This window comes from Loxodonta africana, chromosome 10, assembly GCF_030014295.1.
Source record: "Loxodonta africana isolate mLoxAfr1 chromosome 10, mLoxAfr1.hap2, whole genome shotgun sequence".
Taxonomy (NCBI): domain Eukaryota; kingdom Metazoa; phylum Chordata; class Mammalia; order Proboscidea; family Elephantidae; genus Loxodonta; species Loxodonta africana.
In genome coordinates, this window is record NC_087351.1 from 106348545 (window position 1) to 106371933 (window position 23389).

Consider the following 23389-nt stretch of genomic DNA (forward strand, 5'->3'; position numbering starts at 1 on the left):
CCTCCTCCGGCTACGCCTCTCGCGGCCGCTTTTCCCGCCTCCGCCGGGGCAGAGCTGCGAGCCGGGTGACAGTTGAGGATGGCCGGAGCAGAGGGCTCCGCTGGGCGGCATTCGGAGCTGGAGCCTGTGGTATCGTTGGTCGACGTCCTTGAGGAGGACGAGGAACTGGAGAATGAGGCGTGCGCTGTGCTGGGCGGCAGCGACTCCGAGAAGTGCTCCTATTCGCAGGTGGGCGCGCGGCCCGGGCCTCAAGTCCCCTCCGGCTCCCGCTGAGCCACCCCTCCCGGCCAGACTCCCAGTTCCAGGCGCCTCGGTCGTCTCCCCTGGGCTGGTCCAGGGCCGATGTTCGCCTCTGGGGTTCCCGCTCCAGGCCCGGATGCGCCTTTATCCTCCCAGGGCCCCTTTGTCGTTCTGTGCCCAGCCTTTCTCCTCCCGCAGTCTTCCTCCATCCAGCGCTCGGGATTCTCCAGGCTTGACCCTGGAGCGACTGCTCAGTCCATCTCCAGTGTCTTCTTGGTAGCCCAGCCACTTCTTAGGAAACCATCCCCGTGACTTCTCAAATCCAGACATCTTTGTTTCTACTTCTCCCATTCTAAGGGCATTTATTAAGAACAGAACCATTAGGTTTTTTTTTTTTTTAAACTTTTATTTATTTTGTTGTTGAGAATACACGCTGCGAAGCAGACACCGATTCAACAGTTTCTACGTGTACAATTCGATGACATTGATTGCATTCTTCAACTTGTGCAGCCAGTCTCACCCTCCTCTTCTGAGTTGCTCCCCATTAACATAAACTCACTGCCTCCTAAGTTTCCTATCTGATTTTTCAAGTTACCGTTGTCAGTTTGATCCCATATAGGTAGTTCTTAAAAGAGCATAATGCTCAAGGCAGACCTTTTTTACTAGTTAAGCTAAACTATTGCTTGGTTTTAAGAAGACTTCAGGAGATATTTTTGATGTAAGGCTTAAAGATGATATCAGGGCAATAGTTTCAGGGGTTCATCCAGCCTCCATAGCTCCAGAAAGTCTGGAGTTCATGACATTTTGAAATTCTGTTCTGCATTTTCTTCCTTTTGATCAGGATACTTCTATAGGATCTTTGATCAAAACCACTAGATATTTATCAGGAGAGTCAAAGCAGGGTTAAAAGAGCTCTGGATTTGAAAGCTGCCCTGTGTGGCGTGGGCTGCTGAACAGCTAGTTCCTCTCTGCCGTTTAGTTTGGCAGATGCTTGTACTTTTGTGGTGAAATGAAGCAAGTGCCATGGCTGCCTGTAGTCTGCCGGCCTTGGAAATAGACTGGAGCCAGAACAGCAGGTGACACCGGCAAGGGGGGCAGGGAGAGGAGAAAAGGAAAGAATATGTTGGAAGAGGAAATTTGACATTTGGAAGACGTTGTGAACAAGGGTTCGAGAGGGTCCGATGTAGTGTTCAGCGACTCATCCTATATTTCTAGGTATCAAAATGGAGAAAGGTGGACAGGAGGAAACAAGGAGTGTGAATTTATAGGAGGAAGGTTACCTAGACAGGAGGGTCGAGTGGAACATTGGGGGATGAGGAGAGAGACTTGCTGTCATCATGTGGTGTGCACTGAGATCATAATGCCAGTTGTCATCAATGACCAAGTTGAATTTGCACTGTAAAGTGGTTAGATTGTTGAGTAAACCTGGCATCCAGCTGTTGGCTGGTACTTTAAAACCTCTGATCACCACTGAAACAACATTTACTGTCCTTTTAAAAAATGGTGATAGGTCCTAAGTCTGTTTGTACACTATTTTTGAAATGTAGTTAGCTTTATGAAAGTTAGCTTTAATTAAAATTCTTTCTTTATTGTAGCATAATGGCAAATTATGCTAAAAAAAATCCAGCAGTGGTTTTGTGTTTTTTTTTTAATGGCAAATTGCACAAAACATGAGTATGGCTCTGAAAAAGAGTGACCACGTCCATATACCTACCACCCAGATCAAGAAATAGAACATTACTGGCATCCCAGAAGCCTCCCTGTGTCTCTCCCTCCTCCCTACAGGAGGGTAACCATTATCACGCTTTCTAAAAGCATAAGTTTTACCTTTTTTCCCCTTCAAATTTGTATTTTGAAATTTTTTAAACCTGCAAATAGAAGATTATGAACACCTGTATACCTCTCACATACATTCCTTGTTTTATCTCTAACACTTTCCTTTTTTTTTTTCTTTTTGACTGAACCATTTGAAAAGAAGTTGCAGATATCATGACACTGCACCTCTAAATACTTCAGCATGCATCTCCTAAGAATGCATTGATTTCTTTTGTAGAATTATAAGCCTTTTCCAAAATTAAGGTGTGATATAACTGGGTACTCACATTCTCCTGTGTTTTCATGTGCTAAAATGATTAACCAGAACAACTTGTTCACAGTTGACTGAAATTTTAAGACTTCTTATCACTTTAAGAAGAAACTGTATGTAAATAAGCATAGTGTAGTACATGTATAGTGGTATGAAACATGCAACACTTCTCGGTGGTTTTTACAGGAAGATATTGACCACAGGTAATCTGATTTTAATTATTTCTCAGATGTTAGTATACGTATTAGGTAACTATGCCATATTTTATTAATTCATCCTCTCTCTCTCCATTTTGGGGCTGTCTTTTAGGGCTCAGTAAAGAGACAAGCACTATATGCCTGTAGTACGTGCACCCCAGAGGGAGAAGAACCAGCTGGGATTTGCCTAGCTTGCAGTTACGAATGCCATGGAAGTCATAAACTTTTTGAGCTATATACGAAAAGGTAAAGCCAGTCAGAGATTGTTACTGAATGCTCCTTTCCCAGCTGCACTTTTTTTTCTTAATCTTGTTTTTCCCTTAAAAGTAGTTGTGCACTAGTGACATTTAATATAATTATTTTATATGATGTAATTAGAGAAGGTAATTTTTCTAGAGGGCCTTTTAAGATATAACTGTGGTACAAGCTGAAGCTACTCATTCTTCTCTGCCATTGTTTTACATCTATTTACATGTATGTAGATATAGTTACGTGTATGTAGATATATGCATAGGGAGCCCTGGCAGCGCAGCGGTTAAGCATTTCACTGTGAACTAAAAAAGTCATCAGTTTGAATCGACCAGCTGCTCCTTGGAGACCCTATGGGCCAGTTCTACTCTGACCTATAGTGTCACTATGAGTTGGAATCTGGGCTTGGTTTGGTTTTATACACAGGTATATATATATATGATATATCTATCTGTCTTTATGCATGTTAATTTCTAGAATGTAAAATCCCAGTTATTGTTATGTGTTTGGGAACATTCTGAATTGAATACCTGAACAGCAACCAAGTCTTCTTTTTAGATCCTGGAAAATTGTGGAAAAAGGAGTAGGCTATGATTTGAGTTTAAAGAGTAAGTTAAAATGAAAAATAAAATTGGCTCTTCTTCCTTTATTTCAGAAATTTTCGTTGTGATTGTGGAAACAGCAAGTTTAAAAATTTGGAATGCAAACTATTTCCTGTAAGTAAGCACTGTATATAAATGCGGAGAAAGAAGCTGAAGTTGATATTTGCCAGAGTGGGTGAAAACCAAATGTTTTCCAAAAAGGAACTTCTTATTCTCTGCAGTGGTCAAATCAATAATAGACTTATTTTATTTTTCACTTTGTTGGAAAAACCGTATACCCTGTTCTAAGCCTACTGAATAGATTGTAATTAATGTGAAGGGTTTGGGGGAAAAATGTTCTTAAAAGCGTTTCAGGTTCAGTTATGTCGGTTGTGTTCATGCTGTGAGTCTTTTAGAGAAAAGAATATGACTTTAAAAACTGAGTAAGTAAAACATGCTAGCAATGAATGTGGGCTAGATGCACACAAGAGTTTTTCACTGCTTTTTTGTTAATAAAACCTGCTTATGCAAAAACCTTCAATAAAACAACAAATGAAAGAGAAAATAAGAAATGCCACATTGTTCAATTGTAATTGCTAAAGATGTCATGCTTTTTCCCTCCTTTGAAGGTATTTTTAGGCAATTTCCTTGCCTGCTTTTGATCTCCTAGTACCGTGGGGTCCTTAACTATCCCTGCTGGTCATAAAGAAGTACCCCCAAAATTTCAGGTCAATGTCAGTTTACATAGGTTAATAATTAATAATTAATTTTTTTCTCCATTTAATTGAATGGGTATATTCAATTTTCCCCTAATTGCTACAAAAAATAAATTTTATCTTTTTTCTGTATCTTGGGAAAAGTGTCCCTTCAGTGGGAGTGATTTTTTTTCTTTGCACTTTGAAAGTTAAAGACCAGCTTCTAGCGGGGGGAGATACTAATTTAATGCATACATTTCATCATGCGTGAAATTGTAGTTAAAATTAAACAATGTTACATATTGAAATTGTCTTTCAGGATAAAGCAAAGGTAAATTCAGGCAATAAGTACAATGACAACTTTTTTGGACTGTACTGCGTTTGCAAGAGACCTTATCCTGATCCTGAAGATGAGGTAAGAGAATTCGAGGTTAAAACCTGGGGCTCTGTTATCACTGGCTTTAACTCCTCAGCCTCTTGACATATGTGGGCTTCTGTAGCTGTTCAGCAGGGGGGGTTTGCATATTGTGAAAGAATTCTAAATTTATCCCTTCTTAATGAGTCTGGGCTAGATTTATTACTGGTACAGATCTGAACTACTATTCTCACTTTTACAGTATAAAAATGAAACATTGTCCAGAACTTTCCCAAGGCCAAGACTTCTTTCCTTCCCTCTGTGTTCTTCCCTTTCTCTGTTTGCCTGCTTTCTCCTCCCCCAGTCACTCAAGAAATGACCTTTAAATTCTTGCCTCCTTGAAAGGAAAGAAATGCGGTTTGAGTGTATAAACTAGGCCCTCTTTAAAAATTCCGTTAGGAATATATACAAAATTAAGAGTTTTTCTTCTTCACTTCTGTACCTTCCTACCTCCCAGACAAAACCACTGTTAACACTTTTCGATGTATATATTCTTAGAACTTTTTCAATGCACGTGTAAGTAGTTGAGTGAATGTGTGTTTCTGTGTAGTTTCCTTTTTTTTAAACAAAAGTGAAAACAGTACTGCAACTTTTCTTCTCAGCATATCATAGCCATCCTTCCATGTCAGATGTAAACACCAATTTACATCATTCTAAGTGTCGCAGAGTATTCCATAGTTTCATATGGCATGAGTTAGTTCACCTAAATTTTCTTCTGTACGAGAATGGTCATGTCTGGTTTTTCACTATTATAAAAAAGGCTGCAGTGAACATCTTTATATGTCTTGGTCGTCTAGTGCTGCTATAACAGAAATACCACAAGTGGATGGCTTTAACAAAGAGAAATTTATTCTGTCAGACTCTAGGAGCCTAGAAGTCCTCTTGCTCCCTCTGGGCCTCTCTGTTGTGCTCCCTGTCAGGGCAGTCATCGGCTGTAGCTGGGCACCATCTAGTTCTTCTGGTCTCAGGCTGATGTAGTCTCTGGTTTATGTGGCCCTTTCTGTCTCTGGGGCTCATAATTACCTTGTGCCTTGGTGTTCTTCATTCTCCTTTGATCCAGGTGGGTTGAGACCAATTGATACATCTTAGATGGCCATTTGCTAGCGTTTAAGACCCCAGATGCCACTCTCCAAAGTGGGATGCAGAATGTTTTCTTAATAGATTTTATTATGCCAGTTGACTTAGATGTCCCCTGAAACCATGGTCCCCAAACCCTAAAGGAGTTCTTTTTATCTTTAGAGAAATTAGCCTTCTTCCTTGCTTTCTAAGTGTCTTAGAGTTGTAATTGTTGAACCGAATTATATAGAAGAACAAATTGAAGATATCTTTGATATCTTATAAAACTGTTGGATCAAAAGACAGAAAAAACAAGACGAGGAAAAGACAGGACAGCATTGGAATTGTTAATCAGTAGACATGAAAGCCTGGGGATGAAAGGAAAATCATTCAAAAAACTGTCTACGTCCTTCGGTATATAATCTTTCTAGGGTTGACATTTAATTATTTAATTAATTCAAATGAAAGAAATTGTTGCTGTCCATATTATCAAGAAAGTGTCTTTCACATTTACTTTTCAGTTTTCTTGGCAGCATGGTGTGGTAAGAAGTCCCAGTTGCCACATTCCAAGTTGGTCAATTCACATTCCCTCCCGGGGCCTCAGTTTGTGTGTAAAATGGGAAAATGAAAATGCCCTGCTTACGAAGTTTTAAAACCAGATGCCCCATAGGGTTTCCAAGGAGTGGCTGTTGGATTCAAGCTGCTGACCTTTTGGTTAGCAGCCAAGCTCTTAACCACTATGCCATCAGGGCTCCAGATATTAGGTAATTGATATGAAAGAGCTTTTGGTAATGGCAAGGTGCTAATCTCAATGAGGAGCCCTGGTGGCACAGTTGTTAAGAGCTGTGGCAGCTAACCAAAACGTTGGCAGGTGAAATTCACCAGCCGCTCCATGGAATCCCTATGGGGCAGTTCTACTCTTTCCTGTAACGTTGCTCTGAGTTGTAATTGACTTGATGGCAGTGCACTTGGTTTTTTGTTTTATCCCAGTGAAACCCTTACATGACACCAGTTCGTGTAGAACAGATTTCTTTGGCCCTTTGATCCATTGTTTCACCCTATCCCTTTGAGTACTGGCATGTGAATAGGAGTCTCAAAGTTGGTAGAGAATTATTTAATATCTAATTTTACTGTGTGCCACGATTATTTCTATGTCCCAGTATTCAATGTAATCATTAGCCAACAAACTGTTTCTGTGTTAGATTCCAGATGAAATGATCCAGTGTGTAGTCTGTGAAGACTGGTTCCATGGAAGGGTAAGGAAAGCTTCTTTCACCTTATTAAGCTATTATAAAGCCTTTGGAAAAAATTAAAAGGATTTTTTGCCTTTTTAATGGTTATATTTTACACCATGACTACTTTTCTGCAAATATAATATTATTAGTGTACTATTGTAATATTTGTTTATAAAATAATGGGCATTTTGGACAACGTGGGGAATCACAAGAAAAATATTCTGTTTTCTGTACTGACAGCATCTTGGTGCCACTCCCCCTGAGAGTGGGGATTTCCAAGAGATGGTGTGCCAAGCTTGTATGAAACGCTGTTCTTTCTTGTGGACTTACGCTGCACAATTGGCAGGTAGGAATCTGTGAAGTGTATGTTGCGAACCTGTGCTTGTGAAATTTGTAGGTTCAAGCCACAATTTTTAGGAACTGTTTTTAACGGGACCCTGAGATATAAAAAGGAAGTATAAGACACGTTCCTTCTCCACAAAGTGCTTCTAGATTGGTTGGGAGATTACCGAGAACAAATGTATACTTAAATGGCAGATTGTGGCTGGGACCAGAATTAGACAAAATGGAGGAGACAGTTTTGACTGGGGCTTTGAAAGAGAAATAGAAAGAAAATAAGTTGTTCTTAAATGCTCTTGGTTGGAGAGGGAGTAATTATAATCTAATTGAGTTCCTTTATTATACATGGAGAAACTGACTCAAAACAACCCATCAACAATGAATGGTCTTGATGCATTAAATATTTCATCTTATAAAAAAAAATTTTTTTTTTTTTATAGGTAATACTATATGTGTTATTTAGTTTATTTTTAAGGTAGCAGTTTTCATAATACCAGCAGCTCTGGCCTCATAATTGGTTGCTTCCCTTAACTTATGGGAACACTTCACCATACAGACCACAGCAGCACAGCCACACCTAAGATCTCGTCCTGCACCTTTGACTTGCCTAAAGTCCCTGAACGTGGTGCACTTTCTGTTCACACTCTTTGCAGTCATATCTCTCACTTTCCACAGACACTGGATCTGTATGTATTTCTCATTTCTCGGGTTTTCCTAATTGTGTTCTCCCCGCTCCGTCCCTTCCCCGTCAGAAATGACCTAATCTCCTATGACATTGAGAGGTCCTCACCCAGTCTGAGCTCCCTTACCGTTTCTCGTCTTTCCGACTCAGTGTTGCTGCCTCTGCACTCATCCTTTTTAATTTCCTCAACTGCCCTTCTGCCTGTGCTCGCAGTTAAATCTCTTCTCCTGCCGCTTGCTTCTTGAGTTATGCCATCTTTGTAGCTTCTGCAGCTTTTCTTCCCTCCTTTATGTATAAAGTACATAAGTAATGATTCATGTTTTTAAATGAAGTGTTGAAGTATTTGCACTCTGGATTAGGCAGGCATACCCCGAAAAGGTGTCGATATTTGCTTTTTTCTTTTCCTTCCACACGTTAAGGTTGGCTTTTCTCCTTTTCTGGATTCTGAAATAGTTTTTAATCAGGCTAAGTGATTTTCTTGTCTGATAGGTCAGTAGATTTTTTTTTTTCTTTTTTTAATTATACCCGCAGTAACCAAAGTATCTGCTGAGGATGAGGGGTTGCTGCTGAATGTGGATGGAAAAGGTGATCAGGAAGTCATCAAAACTGAAAATGGAGATCATCAAGACAGTATCCTCAAAGAGGATGTCCCAGAAAGTGGAAAAGATGCTGTGAAGGACATTAAAGTAGAGCAAACGAACGAACCATGTACCAGCTCCAGTTCTGAGTCTGCTCTCCAGGTAATGTAGGGAAGCATGAGCCATAAAATGTAGGCAAAGCCATTCCAGGAAGCTCTGTATCTTTGGATTTCATTGGTACTTTATGCCTAAAGAAATGTCTTCATAAAATTTAAGCTATGATAGCTTTTTTTTTTTTTTAATTTTTATTAAGCTTCAAGTGAACATTTACCATTCCAATCAATCTGTCACATGTAGGTTTACATACATCTTACTCCCTTCTCCCACTTGCTCTCCCCCTATTGAGTCAGCCCTTACAGTCTCTCGTTTCGTGCCAATTTTACCTTCTTCCCTCTCTCTCTATCTTCCCATCCCCCCTCCAGTCAAGAGTTGCCAACACACTCTCCCGTGTCCACCTGATTTAATTAGCTCACTCTTCATCAGTATCTCTCTCCCCCCCACTGACCAGTCCTTTTCATGCCTGATGATTTGTCTTCGGGGATGGTTCCTGTCCTGTGCCATCAGAAGTTCTGGGGAGCATTGTCTCTGGGATTCCTCTAGTCGCAATCATACCATTAGGTGTGTTCTTTTAATGAGAATTTGGGGTCTGCATCCCATTGGTCTCCTGCTCCCTCAGGAGTTGTCTGTTGTGTTCCCTGACAGGGCAGACATCGATTGTGGCCGGGCACCAACTAGTTCTTCTGGTCTCAGGATATTGTAGGTCTCTGGTTCAAGTGGCCCTTTCTGTCTCTTGGGTTCTTAGTTGTCGTGTGACCTTGGTGTTCTTCCTTTGCCTTTGCTCCCGGTGGTATGATAGCTTTAAGAACACACTTCGAAACTTAATTTTATTTCAGACAGCGTTTAAGAATCAGAGTCTCGACTCAGAATCGCAATCCAGCTGCAAATTTCAAGAATTTAAAGCTAAGCAGTTTATAAAGAAAGACACTGCCACCTATTGGCCCCTGAACTGGCGTAGCAAGTTATGTACCTGCAAAGACTGTATGGTGAGTACCTGATCAAGGTCAATGTTAGTGTGTTTTGTGGACTGATGTCTAAAAAAGAACAACCGAAATGGGTATTTATGGAATTGATGTAAGGAGTGTAGGAAATTAAAAATTTTTTCATATTAAGTAGATTTATCAAGTAGAACTTGCAGTCTGAATACTTTCAAATTTATGGAAGAAACGAAGAATTACAGTTTTTTATGAGCAATGTAAAATTTCTGAATTTTAATAATTAAGCATTAAATAACAATAATTATAAAAAAATTAAAATATATAAAACAAAACAGAAAAGCCTACTATATATAGCTATCTGGCCCTAATCTTGCTTTTCCCCTCATTTAAACTCTTTCATGGCTTTAGTTTAAAAGTGCTGTTTTTTTTTCTGTCTTTAAAATTTTAGAGCCTGTAGGTTCATCCTTAAAAAAAATTTTTTTTTATTGTACTTTAGATGAAGGTTTACAGAACAAACCAGCTTCTCATTAAACAGTTAAAACACATACTGTCTTGTGACATTGGTTGCCAGCCCCACAACATGTCAACACTCACCCTTCTCGATCTTCGGTTCCCAATTACTAGCTTTCCTGTCCCCTCCTGCCTTCTACTCCTTGCCCCTGAGCTGGTGTGCCCCTTTAGTCTCATTTTGTTTTATGGGCCTGTCTAATCTTTGGCTGAAGGGTAAACCTCAGGAGAGACTTCATTACTGAGCCAGAAGGGTGTCCGGGGGCCATACTCTTAGGGCTTCTCCAGTCTCTTGCAGGCCAGTAAGTCTGGTCTTTTTTTTGTTGAGTTAGAATTTTGTTCTGCATTTTTCTCCAGCTCTGTTCAGGACCCTCTATTGTGATCCCTGTCAGAGCAGTCAGTGATGGTAGCCAGTTACCATCTAACTGTACTGGACTCAGACTGGTGGAGGTCATGGTAGTTGTGGTCCGTTAGTCCTTTGGACTAATCTTTCCCTGGTGTCTTTAGTTTTCTTCGTTCTCCCTTGCTCCCAAAGGTATGAGACCAGTGGAGTATCTTAGATGGCTTTTCAAGGCTTTTAAGACCCCAGATGCTACTCACCGAAGTAGAATGTGGAACTTTTTTTTATAAACTATGTTATGCCAATTGAGCTAGATGTTCCCCAAGACCATGGTCCTCATAGCCCCCAGCCCAGAAATTTGGTACCTCAGGGAGTTTGGATGTGTCTGTGGAGCTTCCATGAGCTTGCCTTGTACAAGTTATGCTGGGTTTCCCAGTATTGTATACTGTCTTACCCCTCACCAAAGTTTCCACTTATATATTGTCTATTTAGTGTTTTTCCATCCCCATCCTTCTCCTCCCTTGTAACCCACCAGCAGTGCATAAGAGTTCCGGTCTACTTGCAGCCTTTCCAACATTTGTTATTTTCTGTTTTTTTTTTTAATTGGTGCCAGTAGTGCTGGGGTGAGATGGTATTTCATTCTGGTTTTGATTTGCATTTCTCTAATGGCTAATGATCAAGAGCATTTCCTCATGTGTCTGTAAGCCCCTTGAATGTCTTCTTTGGTGAAGTGTCTGTTCATTTCCTTCGCTCATTTTTTTTTTTTTTTTGTCTTTTTGTTTTAGAGGTGTTGAATTTTCCTATAGACTTTAGAGATTAGACCCTTGTTGGATTTGTAATACCCAAAGATTTTTTCCCAGTCTGTAGGTTCTCTTTTTACTCTTTTGGTGAAGTCTTTTGACGAGCATAAGTGTTTAGTTTTTAGAAAATCCCAGTTATCTAGCTTATCCTCTGGAGTTTTTGTGTTGTTAATTATGGTTTGTATCCTGTTAATGCCGTGTATTAGGCCTTTAGTGTTGATCCTGTTTTTCTTCTATGAAACTTTATAGTCTTTGGTTTTATATTTAGGCCTTTGATCCATTTTGAGTTAGTTTTTGTATATGTTGTGAGGTATGGGCCCTGTTTCATTTTTTTGCAGATGGACATCCAGTTTTGCAGCATATTTGTTAAAAAGAATGTCTTTTCCCCATTTGATGGACTTTGGGCCCTTGTTGAAGATCAGGTGACTGTAGATGAATGGATTTACACCTGGGTTCTCAGTTCTGTTCCATTGGTCAGTGTGTTTGTCATTGTGCCGGTACCAGGCTGTTCTGACTCCAGTTGCTGTGTAGCAGGTTCTGAGGTCAGGCAGCGTAAGTCCTCCTACTTTATTCTTCTTCAATAATGCTTTACTTGTTTGGGATCTGCTTCCTTTCCACATAAAGTTAATGATGAGTTTTTCCATCTTTTTAAAGAATGTTGGTATTTGGATCAGGATTGCATTGTATTTGTAGATTGCTTTGGTTGGAGTTATCATTTTCACAGTGTTGAGTCTACCTAACCATGAGCGTGGTATGTTTTTCCATTTATGTAGGTCTTTTTTGATTTCTTGCAGTAGTGTTTTGTAGTTTTCTTTTATAGGTCTTTTACATCCTTGGTTAGATTTATTCCTAAGTATTTTATTTTTTTTAGGGGCTATTATAAATGGTATTGTTTTCCTGATTTCCTTTTCTTCGTTCTCTTTGTTGGTATATAAGAATCCAACTGATTTTTGTATGTTTATCTTGTATCCTTCAACTCTGCTGAATCTTTCTATTCCAGTCATTTTCTCATGGAGTCTTTTGGGTTTTCTATGTATAGTACCATATCATCCACAAATAGGGACAGTTTTACTTCTTCCTTAACAAGAATTACACAGTATTTTTTTATATACTTATTGCAGTGGTTATCTTTTTTATGTCATAGAGTTACTTGTAACAAACTGCTTGAAAGTTACAGTAAGTCAATGGTTTTTAAATAGAGATCTCATATACCGTATATCTGTGAGGTTAGGGGGTTTCTGAAAGAGATTTGAGCAAAAAGAATAAATTAAGCAGCTCTATGATAAAAGGCTCAGGTTTTCCTAGCTGTTACTCTAGAAACCTTATATAACTTTTTGGTGATTCTCATGAAGTTAATGTTTTGACAATGATACACAGTTCTAATGAGAAACTGGTTTTATTTCTCAAAAGAAAATGTATGGAGATCTCGATGTCCTGTTCCTGACAGATGAGTATGACACCGTTTTGGCTTATGAAAACAAAGGCAAGATTGACCAGGCAACTGATAGGCGAGACCCTTTAATGGATACCCTAAACAGGATGAATAGAGTCCAGCAAGTGGAACTGATTTGTGGTAAATACTGTGTGTGTGAAAATTCTCGAAGCTTTCAAAGTTTCCATCGCTATTAAAAAACGTATGTACAAGGAGGATAATAAACACCTATTGTTTTAATTTACTGCAAAGAAGTTTAAAAATTTGAATTGTATAGTTATAGTAGGCCTAAACTACAGTTGCATAATTTTGGTATTGTTGGGTATTCAGCTGTTATTGCCATTGAATCAGGGCTAAATGCTAGAGTAATTACATGCTTGAGAAACCACAATGTGTGCTGTTTTGATTAAGGGTAGATGTGTGAGTAAAGAAGAATAGAATATCCATTTCTTTTCCCATCCATTGAGCAGTTCCCTCATCATGCCATCTGTTAGACAATTACTGAGATTGTGTCAGTGGTTCACAGGAAACCACTACAGGGGAAAACACCCCCATGCCCTGAAGTGTAGGCTTTTACATTTCCCGCCCCCCGCCCCCCTACTCTGCCCAAGTGATTTCAGTGATTTCCATCCCAGCCAGTTTCCACTCAGATGTCACCACCTTTGTGTGTGCCCCTTTTATGGCATTTATCACTTCTGTCTTTTGTTTGTAACTGGTTGGTTAATCATCTTTTGCCTTTGTTGGACTAAAAGCTTTTTGAGGATGGAGGCTGCATTTCAAAGATCTTTGTAGTCCTCAGGGTACCTTGCACTTAGTATAAACTGTTAAGTGAATAAATCAGTTTTAAAACTTAATGTTTGACTAATCCAAGGTTATTTCGTGTAGTAAAATTCCATAGAAATAGGTAACACTTAAAAAAAATCTTTGCTTATCAGGAGTGAGGGTATTTGTCTTTCCTCTCCCTGCCCCCCACGTTTTTAAAAAAATAAAGAGTCATAGGGATCAGAATAAAGTCCAGAGAATTTGGGAGAAATTGGGAACAAGTTCCTGTACACATTTCACTTAAGGAAAATTTGATTTAGACTATTAACATACTCAGATGTCAATGGTAAAAGAAATATTTGGTTTTTAAAAGCAAATGGCTTACCTAAAGTTTAAGTGCTTTTTTTGTTGTTTTGATTTAGAATACAATGATTTGAAGACTGAACTTAAAGACTATCTCAAGAGATTTGCTGATGATGGCACGGTATGTTGAGTTAAAGAATTTAATCATAGTCTTGTATGTTTTGAATAAACTGTTTATTTCTTCTGGTGAAAAAAAGGACCGTGCATCTTAAATGGGATACCTGAGGAGAGTTTAATACAGAGATAGAGAGGTGTAAGCAGGGTTGAGGGAGATCGGTGAGTGCTGGTGAAACGCCAAAGCACTAGTGGCAACACGGGAAGTCCTTAACCCTGGGCTGGAAGGGATGAGGGGAGGGAACAGTCACACAAACTCTGCAAAGACTATGATATTTTTATCCAAGTAACTTGCACGCTACGCCTTTTTTTTTTTTGCCGCCTGTGCCATTCCAGAACTGTTTTACTTAATTTCATCATTTCTGTGTGTTATGTGTGCGTGTATGTTATTGACATGGGCATGTTACTTGTGAAAAAAATGCAGTGGTTCTAGCTTAGGAGAGGGCCATTGGAAGGAATCAGAGATCCTGCACTATGGAAATGCCCATCCTGACCTCGAAGCAAGGATCCCTGGAGCAGGAGGGAGAAATGACCAGAGAGTTAAAAATTAAAATTTTCTGGGATACTGGATTGCATAGTTTAAAATAGGAGAACTTTATAACCATGGACAAAAAAAATGTATCTTGCTAGTAAGAGAGTCTATAGACTTTTTTTTTTTAATTCATTATTGTGCTTTAGATAAAAGTTTATCGTGCAAATTAGTTTCTCATTCAAAAATTTATACACAAATTGTTTTGTGACATTAGTTGCAGTCCCTCCAATGTGTCAGCACTCTCCCCCTTTCCCTTTACACCCTGGGTTCCCTGTGTCCATTCGTCCAGGTTTCCTGTCCTTTCTTGCCTTCTCCTCATTGGTTTTGGGCAGGTGTTATATCTTTGTGAACTTCAGGAGAGGCTTCAGTTCTGAGTTAGCAGGGGGGCTATAGTCTCTGGGGGTTCTTCCAGTCTCTTTCAGACCAGTGAGTCTCGTCTTTTTTTGTGAATTTGAATTTTGTTCTACATTTTTCTCCCGCTCTGTCCAGGACCTTCTGTTGTGATCCCTGTCAGAGTAGTCAGTAGTGGTAGCTGGGTACCATCTAGTTCTTCTAGGCTCAGGCTGGTAGAGGCTGTGGCTCATGTGGTCTGCTAGTCCTTTGGACTAATATTTCCCTTGTGTCTTTGGTTTTCTTTATTCTCCTTTGCTCTGGACGGGATGGGACCAATAGGTGGGTCCCCGATGGCTGCTCCCAAGCTTTTAAGACCCCAGACACAACTCACAAAGTAGGATGCAGAACATTTTATTTATGAAGTATGTTATGACAACTGACCTAGATGTCCCCCGAGACCACGGTCCCCACTCCTCAGCCCCAGTGAATCAGTCCTTTCAGATGTTTGGAAGCTTCTGTGACTTTGCCTTGGTTAAGTTGACTAACTTCCTCTATATTGTGTGTTGTCTTTCCCTTTACCAAAGTTAACATTTGTTTACTATCTAGTTAGTGATTTTCCCTCCCTACCCCTCCCCTCCTTTATAACCTCAAAGATTGTTTTTTTCTGTGTGTAAGCCTTTTCTTGTGTTTTTATAATAGTGGTCTCATGCAATATTGGTCCTTTTGTGATTAACTTATTTCACTCAACATAATACCTTCCAGATTCATCCATGTGTGAGATGTTTCTCGGATTCATTAGTGTTCTTTATCGTTGCCTAGTATTCCATCATGTGTATGTATCCTAATTTTTATGGTTTATCCGTTCATCTGTTGATGGGCACTTAGGTTGTTTCCATCTTTTTGCTATTGTGAATAATGTTGCAGTGAACTTGGGTGTGCATATGTCTATTTGTGTGATGGCTCTTATTTCTCTAGGATATATTTCCAGGAATGGGATTGCTGGGTTGTATGGTATTTCTAGCTTTTTAAGGAGGCACCATATCGTTTTCCATAGTGGTTGTACCATTTTACATTCCCACAAGCAGTGCATAAAAGTTCCAGTCTTTCCACAACGTCCCCAACACTTGTTATTTTCTCTTTTTTTGATTCATGCCAGTAATGCTGAGGTGAGATGGTATCTCACTGTAGTTTTGATTTGTTTTTCTCTAATGGCTAATGATTGAGAGCATTTGCTCATGTGTCTGTTAGCTGCCTAAATGTCTTCTTTGGTGAGGTGTCTGTTCATATCCTTTACCCATTTTTTAATTGGATTGTCTTTTTGTTGTTGAGTTGTTGAAGTATTTATTAGATTTTAGAGATTAGACCTTTGTTGGTTGATTGTAGCCAAATATTTTTCCCAGTCTGCAGGTTTTCTTTTTACGCTTTCAGCGAAGTCTTCTGATGAGCCTACGTATTTAATTCTTAGGAGCTCCCAGTTATCTAGTTTCCCTTCTGGTGTTTGTGCATTGTTAGTTATGCTCTGTGTCCTCTATATGCTGCGTATTAGGGCCTCTATAGACCTGTAACAGTGACACTGACTATGGAATGTGCGATGGTTTAAAGTAGGCTCCCAAAGGAATTTACAAACACTTCCTAGACTTAAAAATAAATTCGTGACCATTTTTTTTCCTAAAATACTTACCCAACTTCCAAACGCAGAAACAAAAAGCAAAATTTAACTTTCAGGGCCTAAGGTTGTCCTTGTAAGTAGTAAATGCTTTGCCCGCTGTAGCCAGAGATACAGATTGAGTCAGATACGGGTCTGAAGGATACCCAAGAGGTACCCTGAGACCTGCTTTCTTAGAAGAAGTCTCTGACAGCCTACTTTAGGTCATTTTCTTCTTTCTCATAAGTATATGAAGAATTTTTAGTTGCCTGAATTTCTGGAAAGGGTTATAGCACTGCCTTCCTGCAAAATGACTTATAAAGTCAATGGCTAAGAGAGCCTTCTCCTAAGTGGTTTTCTCATTTTTTAGAAAACGTTTTCCACTTCCACTATGAATGCCTACTTCCCAACAGTTCTTAAACCATGATAATTCTTGTTTCTATTGCAAGACTATTCTCTGGTTAGCGTAGACTCGTACGTCTATATCCTAGCACTAGGAATCTTCTGGGTATAGTGGAGGACACTTTGCCTCGCTATTTTAATCTCTGCACGATGAATAGACAGCTTGAGGTGTTTCAAATAGTGTCGAAGCACGTGCTCTTGACTTGGGTGCTGTTGTACCTCTGCTTTTGTTACGCCTTGTGGCCACAATGCTTGTTCCTAATTGTATTTTACACACATATTCAAAATCACATAAAAGGAAAAAATTAGATATGTTGCCTTTTTCCATTCACGTTTGGGACAATTTTGTGTCATCGTCTTCACATGTACCTTCAACATCCAGGTTTTTGTTGTTACTGCAGCCACTGCTTATGAGTCTTCAAGAGAAATTTTTTTTTTATCAGAACGACGATTTCAAAGGACAGAAAAATATGATTTTTTTTGTTTGTTTGTTTGTCCCATGGGACTAATAACTAGATCTTTACAACAAAAAAACGAAACCTTCAAATTGCCGTAAGGCTTAACCTGCCTCGGTTGTGTTTGTCTGCGGGGGATAACACTAAAAGCTTCTGGGTGTTCTCAGATGATGGACTGCCTTTTATTTAATGTTTGTGTTTGAGTTTAAAAAACGAGCAAACCAACCAACCAACAACAACAAAAAAACCGCTTAGAAACCCCACAAACTTTCTGCGAGGAATCAATAGATTATTTATTATGAAATGCAAGTATTTATTCAATAACATTTCTCCTCTGTATAGCTGTGACCATTTGAGGATATCTAGACTCTAAAAATTGCACACTCTAATTTGTGTGTTTTTAGGTCTTCCCACAAGATTATTACCAGAAAAATTATTTTCTTTTCCTATTGTTTTTCAGTAGTTAATGTTTGTGATCCAAGGTAGGGACAGATCCCTCATTTTGTAGCTCCCAAATTTTGTATTTTTTTAGCGTTTTACAGGTGTACTTTTCCGAGCCATGTAGTCAAGTTCATTAGGGCACTGGTCTGCTGTTACTTCAGGGTGTGTCAGCCATCTAGATCCTGAATCTGTGAGGAGGTTTAATTCCCTAGCAGTTGACCAGCAGTTCTGAGTTTTTGCTCTTGGTAAGTGGTGTATCAGCCACTGGCCTTTAGTAGAGCACAGACAAGACTTATGTTTTTTCATTTAGAGGATTAAATAGTATCTTACCCCAAGAAGGTTACTTCCAGTTAGCATTGCCACTTGAGTGTGTTAGGGGCGCTTGCCCCTGTGAGTGAAAGCCGGGGGCGGGGGCATTCACTTCATACAATAGCTTTTGACCACTTTCTCTTTCTCCCTCTTGCTCTCACAAATTCACATGCCCTCTCTCTCTTTCCTTTCCTCTCCCTACTTCACCTTCCTTCCTAACAATAAACTAACCTTTGTAGTTAAAAAACGAATGAACAAACCTGTCTCTTGAGATGGCCATTAGAAAGCTTGAGATTAGGGCAACTCTTACAGACCCGTTCTTCGGATGAGCAGGGACTCATTCTAGGTTGCCCCAGTTTGCTTTTTTAATCCATATTTTCCCTTTATCTTCTTTTCATATTTTTAGTACTTTGTCTTGCTGATGCCCTAGATGTTCTGCATCCTTTTTCCAAAAAAAATGGAGGATAAATTTCTCATTTTTACTGTATAAAATGGACATTCCATTGCACTAAAAGTAGTACTCCTATAGTTTTGTTTGTTTCTGGCCAGTTATTTTTCTGTTTATATAGCAAACATCTTTAATTTTGGACTCTTAAACCTTCTCCTCTCTCAGTAAGGAAGAAAGCACAAATCTCAAAGCAAAACAGCCTTTGTGTTTTGTGGGTGCTTAGGCAGAGCTGAAGGACATTCCAGAAAGACAGCCGTGGTAGCGGACATGCAGTGATCTTAGGAGAGCGTTTGCACTCTTGAGTTGCAGGCTAGTTCAGCCACTTTTCTTCTCGGCTCATATTCATTGAGAACTCACTGTGGGCCAGGCAGCGCATACAGGCATTCGAGCCATCTGATCTTCAGATGACCCCAGTAGGCACGCACTGCTTTTGTCTCCATTTTGTATGAGAAATCCGAGGTAGGTGATGGAAACTAAGCTCTACCCATGATACTATTTCGCCTGGCTGTGTGGCTCTGAACAGGTCAGACTCTATGAGCTGTGGCTATCTCTTCTATACAATGGAGATAGGATAACTAATTACACATTAAAATAATTCTTATCACCCATGTTGTCTGACTCGTTTGTGAATGTTAGGACACATCATTTGTTGTTGTTAGGGGCTGTCGATTCTGACTCATAGCGACCCTTATGTACAACACAATGAAATCAGTGCCTGGTTCTGTACCATCCTCACAATCGTTGCTGTGTTTGAGCCCATTGTTGCAGCCACTGTGTCAGTTCATCTCATCGAGAGTCTTCCTCTCTTTTTGCTGACCCTCTACTTCACCAAGCATGATGTCCTTCTCCAGGGACTGGTCCCTCCTGATATCATGTCCAAAGTACGTGAGATGAAGTCCCACCGTTCTTCTTTCTAAGGAGTATTCTGGCTGTACTTCTTCCAAGATAGACTTGTTCCGTGTTTCTGGCAGTCCATGGTATATTCAGTGTTCTTCGCCGACAGTATAATTCAAAGGCATCAATTCTTCAGTCTCCCTTATTCATTTTCCAGCTTTTGCATGCATATGAGGTGACTGAAAATAGCACCTTAGTCCTCAAGGTGACATCTTTGCTTTTCAACACTTTAAAGAGGTCTTTTGCAGCAGATTTGCCCAATGCAAGATGTCATTTGATTTCTTGACTGCTGCTTCTATGAGCGTTGATTGTGGATCCCAGTGAATGAAAACCCATTGCCGTCGAGTCAATTCCGACTCAATACCAACCCTGTAGGACAAAGCAGAACTGCCCCACAGGGTTCCCAAGGAAAGGTTGGTGGATTCGAACTGCCAGCCTTTGGTTAGCAGCTGTAGCTCTTAACCATGGCGCCACTAGGGCTCCAAGTAAAATGAAATCCTTGACAATTTCAATATTTTCTCTGTTTATCTTGATGTTGCTTATTGGTCCAGTCGTGAGGATTTTTGTTTTCTTGATGTTAACTTGTAAGAACCCATCATTACTGTTCTGTCATTTAGTTCCCTTTCCTAATCTTTGCTTTTCATCAACAGGTTGTGAAGAGAGAGGACATTCAGCAGTTCTTTGAAGAATTTCAGTCAAAAAAGAGAAGAAGAGTGGATGGGATGCAGTATTACTGCAGCTAGAAGGCAAGATGGAGCCTTGCCTCTCAGGCCAATGAAAATGCCACTTGCTGTTCTAGGAATAAAAGAGGCATCTTTCACAGTCGATCCCCTTTCCATCCTCCTCTCTTTCCAGAGGCCGCCTCCTCTGGCCTCGTGCTTTCCCATTCTCCTTAACTACAGTAGCCACAGTGTGTATGCTGATTTCATAACCAGCATTCTTCTTTACGACTCAGCTAAATGCAACTCATTCCACAGACTTCAGCCCTCTACTTGATATACCCAGGGTGATTTGCTTTTCAGTTTTAAGAAGTTTGATTTGGTTTTGAGAAAGCAAATTGGTTTCTTCCTTAACGATTTGTTCTTTAACTCCTTAATGTGTCTCCTTTGCCACAGAGCCATTGTATTCCAGGAGCTGCTCTGTAGGGCATCGCAGAAGGTTCTCTTCCAGTTGGGTGGAACCTTACAGGCCCCTCACCCCTATGATCATGGTGCCTTGGGTCAAAGCTTCCTTGAGCCTGGTCCGCTCCTTCTCCCACATCCCTGCTGTTTTGAGGGTTGACCATGGCATAGAAGGGATCTTGGGAGTGATTTCTTCTGGTCTTAACCCCCGGGGTGGCCAGGACTGATGGTTTTTTGGCCTGGACTGTCTCAGGCAGGGAGATTGGATAATGCCAGAGCCGAGGAAGCAACCTTTGTTACGAACTTTACTAGTAAATTTAAAGTGGGATTTTCATTCACAATTCTCCTGGCACTAGAATATTAGAACTTCAGTACTCTAGTGCTCAGAGGACTTCCGGGAGGAATGGAGCAGTGCACTGTCCCTTTCCTGCTGCCTCGTACAACAGACCGGGTACCAGCCCTGTGAGATCTTGGCCGTTTACAGAGCCCTTTGATTTTTTATATTATCAGGGATATTCATAAGCAAAAGCATGTACTGAAAACAGACCTATTTTGATATTGTTTCTGTTATGAAAATGTTATTAAAACCGAAGTAAATTATTTTTCCCCCTTAAATCTGTGCTGAAGAAAAAAATGATACTGACTTAGCTGACTTGTAGTGAGCAGGGCAGTCATCGCTGTGTTTTGAAAGAGGCAGACTCTCTGGAAGAGATTCCAAGCAAGGCTGTAGGCCACACGAATGATGGGTTTTCTGTATATAAACTTTAACGTCCACAGCTGGTTCCCTAATGACTATGAGATCTTCATTTGAAGCTCCTCATGGAATGTTATATAAAACCCCATATTTGAAGGGAAATCCTTCAAATGGAATCCCTTTAAAGCCCCTCAGTCTATGTGGAAAACACCTTTTGATAAGTATAGAGCCCTCAGTTGCTCTCCCTCTGGAGGAATGAGGTCTTTCTTACAGTAGGTGACACACTGAGGTATGTTACCACAAGCGTGAGGTGTTGGGGCTACATGTGTATGCTAATATCCCTTTGCGTGTCCACCAGTCAATGTGTATATGAGCGGCCGCCAATCCCTGGGTGAGAGGAACGAGGCCTACAAAAAGCCAAGGCCTCAAAGGAATGGTACAACGGTACACCTGCTATTTCCTGGGTTAAACCTCGTAGTGGCGGACCCTCCTGGAGAGGGCTGGGTGGAGCCGGAAGTCTCATGGCTGCCGGAGACGCTGGTGTGCCCTGAGCTGGCCTTATAGAGAAGGCTAGGTTAAAAAGCTCAGGGTGTTTGAGGTTGTTTACAATCAGTGGCTTGGAAACGTTTTCCCAAGTCTGAGGATTTTTGTACCCCTTCTGCAAGGTTGCAGTATTTGTGTACCACTGTGGCCTGCAAGTTTATACCTTCTCAGATGTCTGACTTAACTACCAGAAAGTTCCTTACTTCTGTGACAGGTCGGGACCGCGTCTTGGAGGTGACGCTTGTCTGTGCAGCACAGTAATGCAGATCACCCAGTGCCGAAGGGCTTGTTGTCTGAAAGGTACTCTTCCTTTTACGTTAACCGGAAAACCTCTTTTTTACCTGTTGTTCACAACTAGTTTTCTTACTGACTGTATTCAACTGTCTCTTCTTGTAGAGACTGATTTTGGCCAAGACGTGGCATTTGACATTAATGCATGTTTTCTGCAAAACAAGAATATATTAGTTGCTTTTAAGGAATTCTGGCATCGTATGTGCGTTTTTGTAGAAATTGTTACTGGACTTAAAACTACATAATTAACTATAATCAGGTTTCTGTAAAAATTTAAATAAAACCAATTTAAAATACTGGCTTTTCAGATTGTTCTTTGTCATATTTAAATCTGCACAGCCTCCCTCTGTAGGTCCTGGCGTAATATGAGAGTGGCCTGACGGCTCTTCTTGCCACAGGGCCTGCTCTCAAAGCCCAGCCGGCTGAAGATGTTAAGTAGTTCATTTCTCTCCTGCTGTTTGTAAAATGCAGCCTCACCTGAGTCCTCCTCCACCCAGTGGAACTCCTTTATGGCCAGCTTTGCTACACCTCCTGGGAGGGAGATTCCATAATCCCCGTTGGGTTCTAAATGAACAAGAAAACGAAGAAATGGGCTTGGGTCCTGGCCAAGAATGAGCGCAGAATGACTCCTGCTTTCAAGCTCACAGTCCAAAGGAAAGATGAGGTCCACCTATGTGGTAGCCATTATTTCAAAAGGAACTGTCCAAACCAAAGAGCCAGCTTAGAGGCCCATCTGTGGCCTCGCCCCAGCCTTGCCTCCTTGGAGATTCCTCAGACGTGTGGTCATCATCCGTGGAGATTTAAGCTTAGCTGTGGAAGTACTCTGTACTCCAGCTCTGCCCTGGAGCTGCTCATGTATCTGAACACTAAAGATTATATAATCTCAACACTGGGAAAACTGCAATTCTGACAGCCCCTCTAGAGGGTTTAGTGGAGCAGAATAAAATTGAAAGGGCAAGTCAAGTGATTACAGGACCTTAGAAGGGAGCTGGCCCAGCTCCCACCGAAGATTAGCCTGGTCTGGGGAGAATGGGGAGTACAAGAAAGCAACCTAGCAGAGGCCCGGAGCCAGGAAGGCAGCCTCCCAGTGAGGTCTTGAAGCTGCCACCAGAGGCAAGCCTTGGTCTGAAGGGGCATTCAACAGGTGGTGCTGGGATAACACCATCGGTACCTCACTTCCCCTGAACCAACAGGCTTTAGGTAGGTGTTTGCTCCATACTTAGAGCTGCACAGCCGCTAGGTTGGAAGGGACCTGAGAAATCACGCAGCCTCATCTCTCAGGGCAGGAGTCCCGTCCTCTACAGATGACCCTCATGAGGCACCCGGGCTGGTCTTGGCCACTCAGTTTCTATGCCTCCATGCTCTTGGGGTGGCACCCCAGTTTTCAGCGAGTTCTCTGCCCCTCCACTTCCCTGCCATGTGGTCTGAGGGACACTAACCACCCCCTTTCCAAGCTCCTGGAAGAGGTCATGTGAGCACTAGGGGAGCCAGCCTTAGGACGAAGCCAAGCTCTGGAAGGCAAACAAGGGAGAACGAAACCAGGTCTTTGGTGATC

At 40.8% G+C, this 23389-nt stretch overlaps 1 protein-coding gene across 1 annotated transcript; it reads left to right on the plus strand.

Annotated features, from left to right (window-relative positions):
* The first annotated feature begins 27 nt into the window (after positions 1-27).
* On the plus strand, positions 28-22130 carry UBR7 (ubiquitin protein ligase E3 component n-recognin 7). Its single transcript, XM_003408842.4, has 11 exons — positions 28-228; positions 2636-2769; positions 3428-3488; positions 4368-4463; positions 6722-6775; positions 6995-7100; positions 8307-8515; positions 9307-9456; positions 12466-12628; positions 13672-13733; positions 19836-22130. The coding sequence occupies exons 1-11, from the start codon at positions 79-81 to the stop codon at positions 19926-19928; spliced, it is 1278 nt and encodes a 425-aa protein (XP_003408890.1). The 5' UTR covers positions 28-78; the 3' UTR covers positions 19929-22130.
* Positions 22131-23389: the final 1259 nt, after the last annotated feature.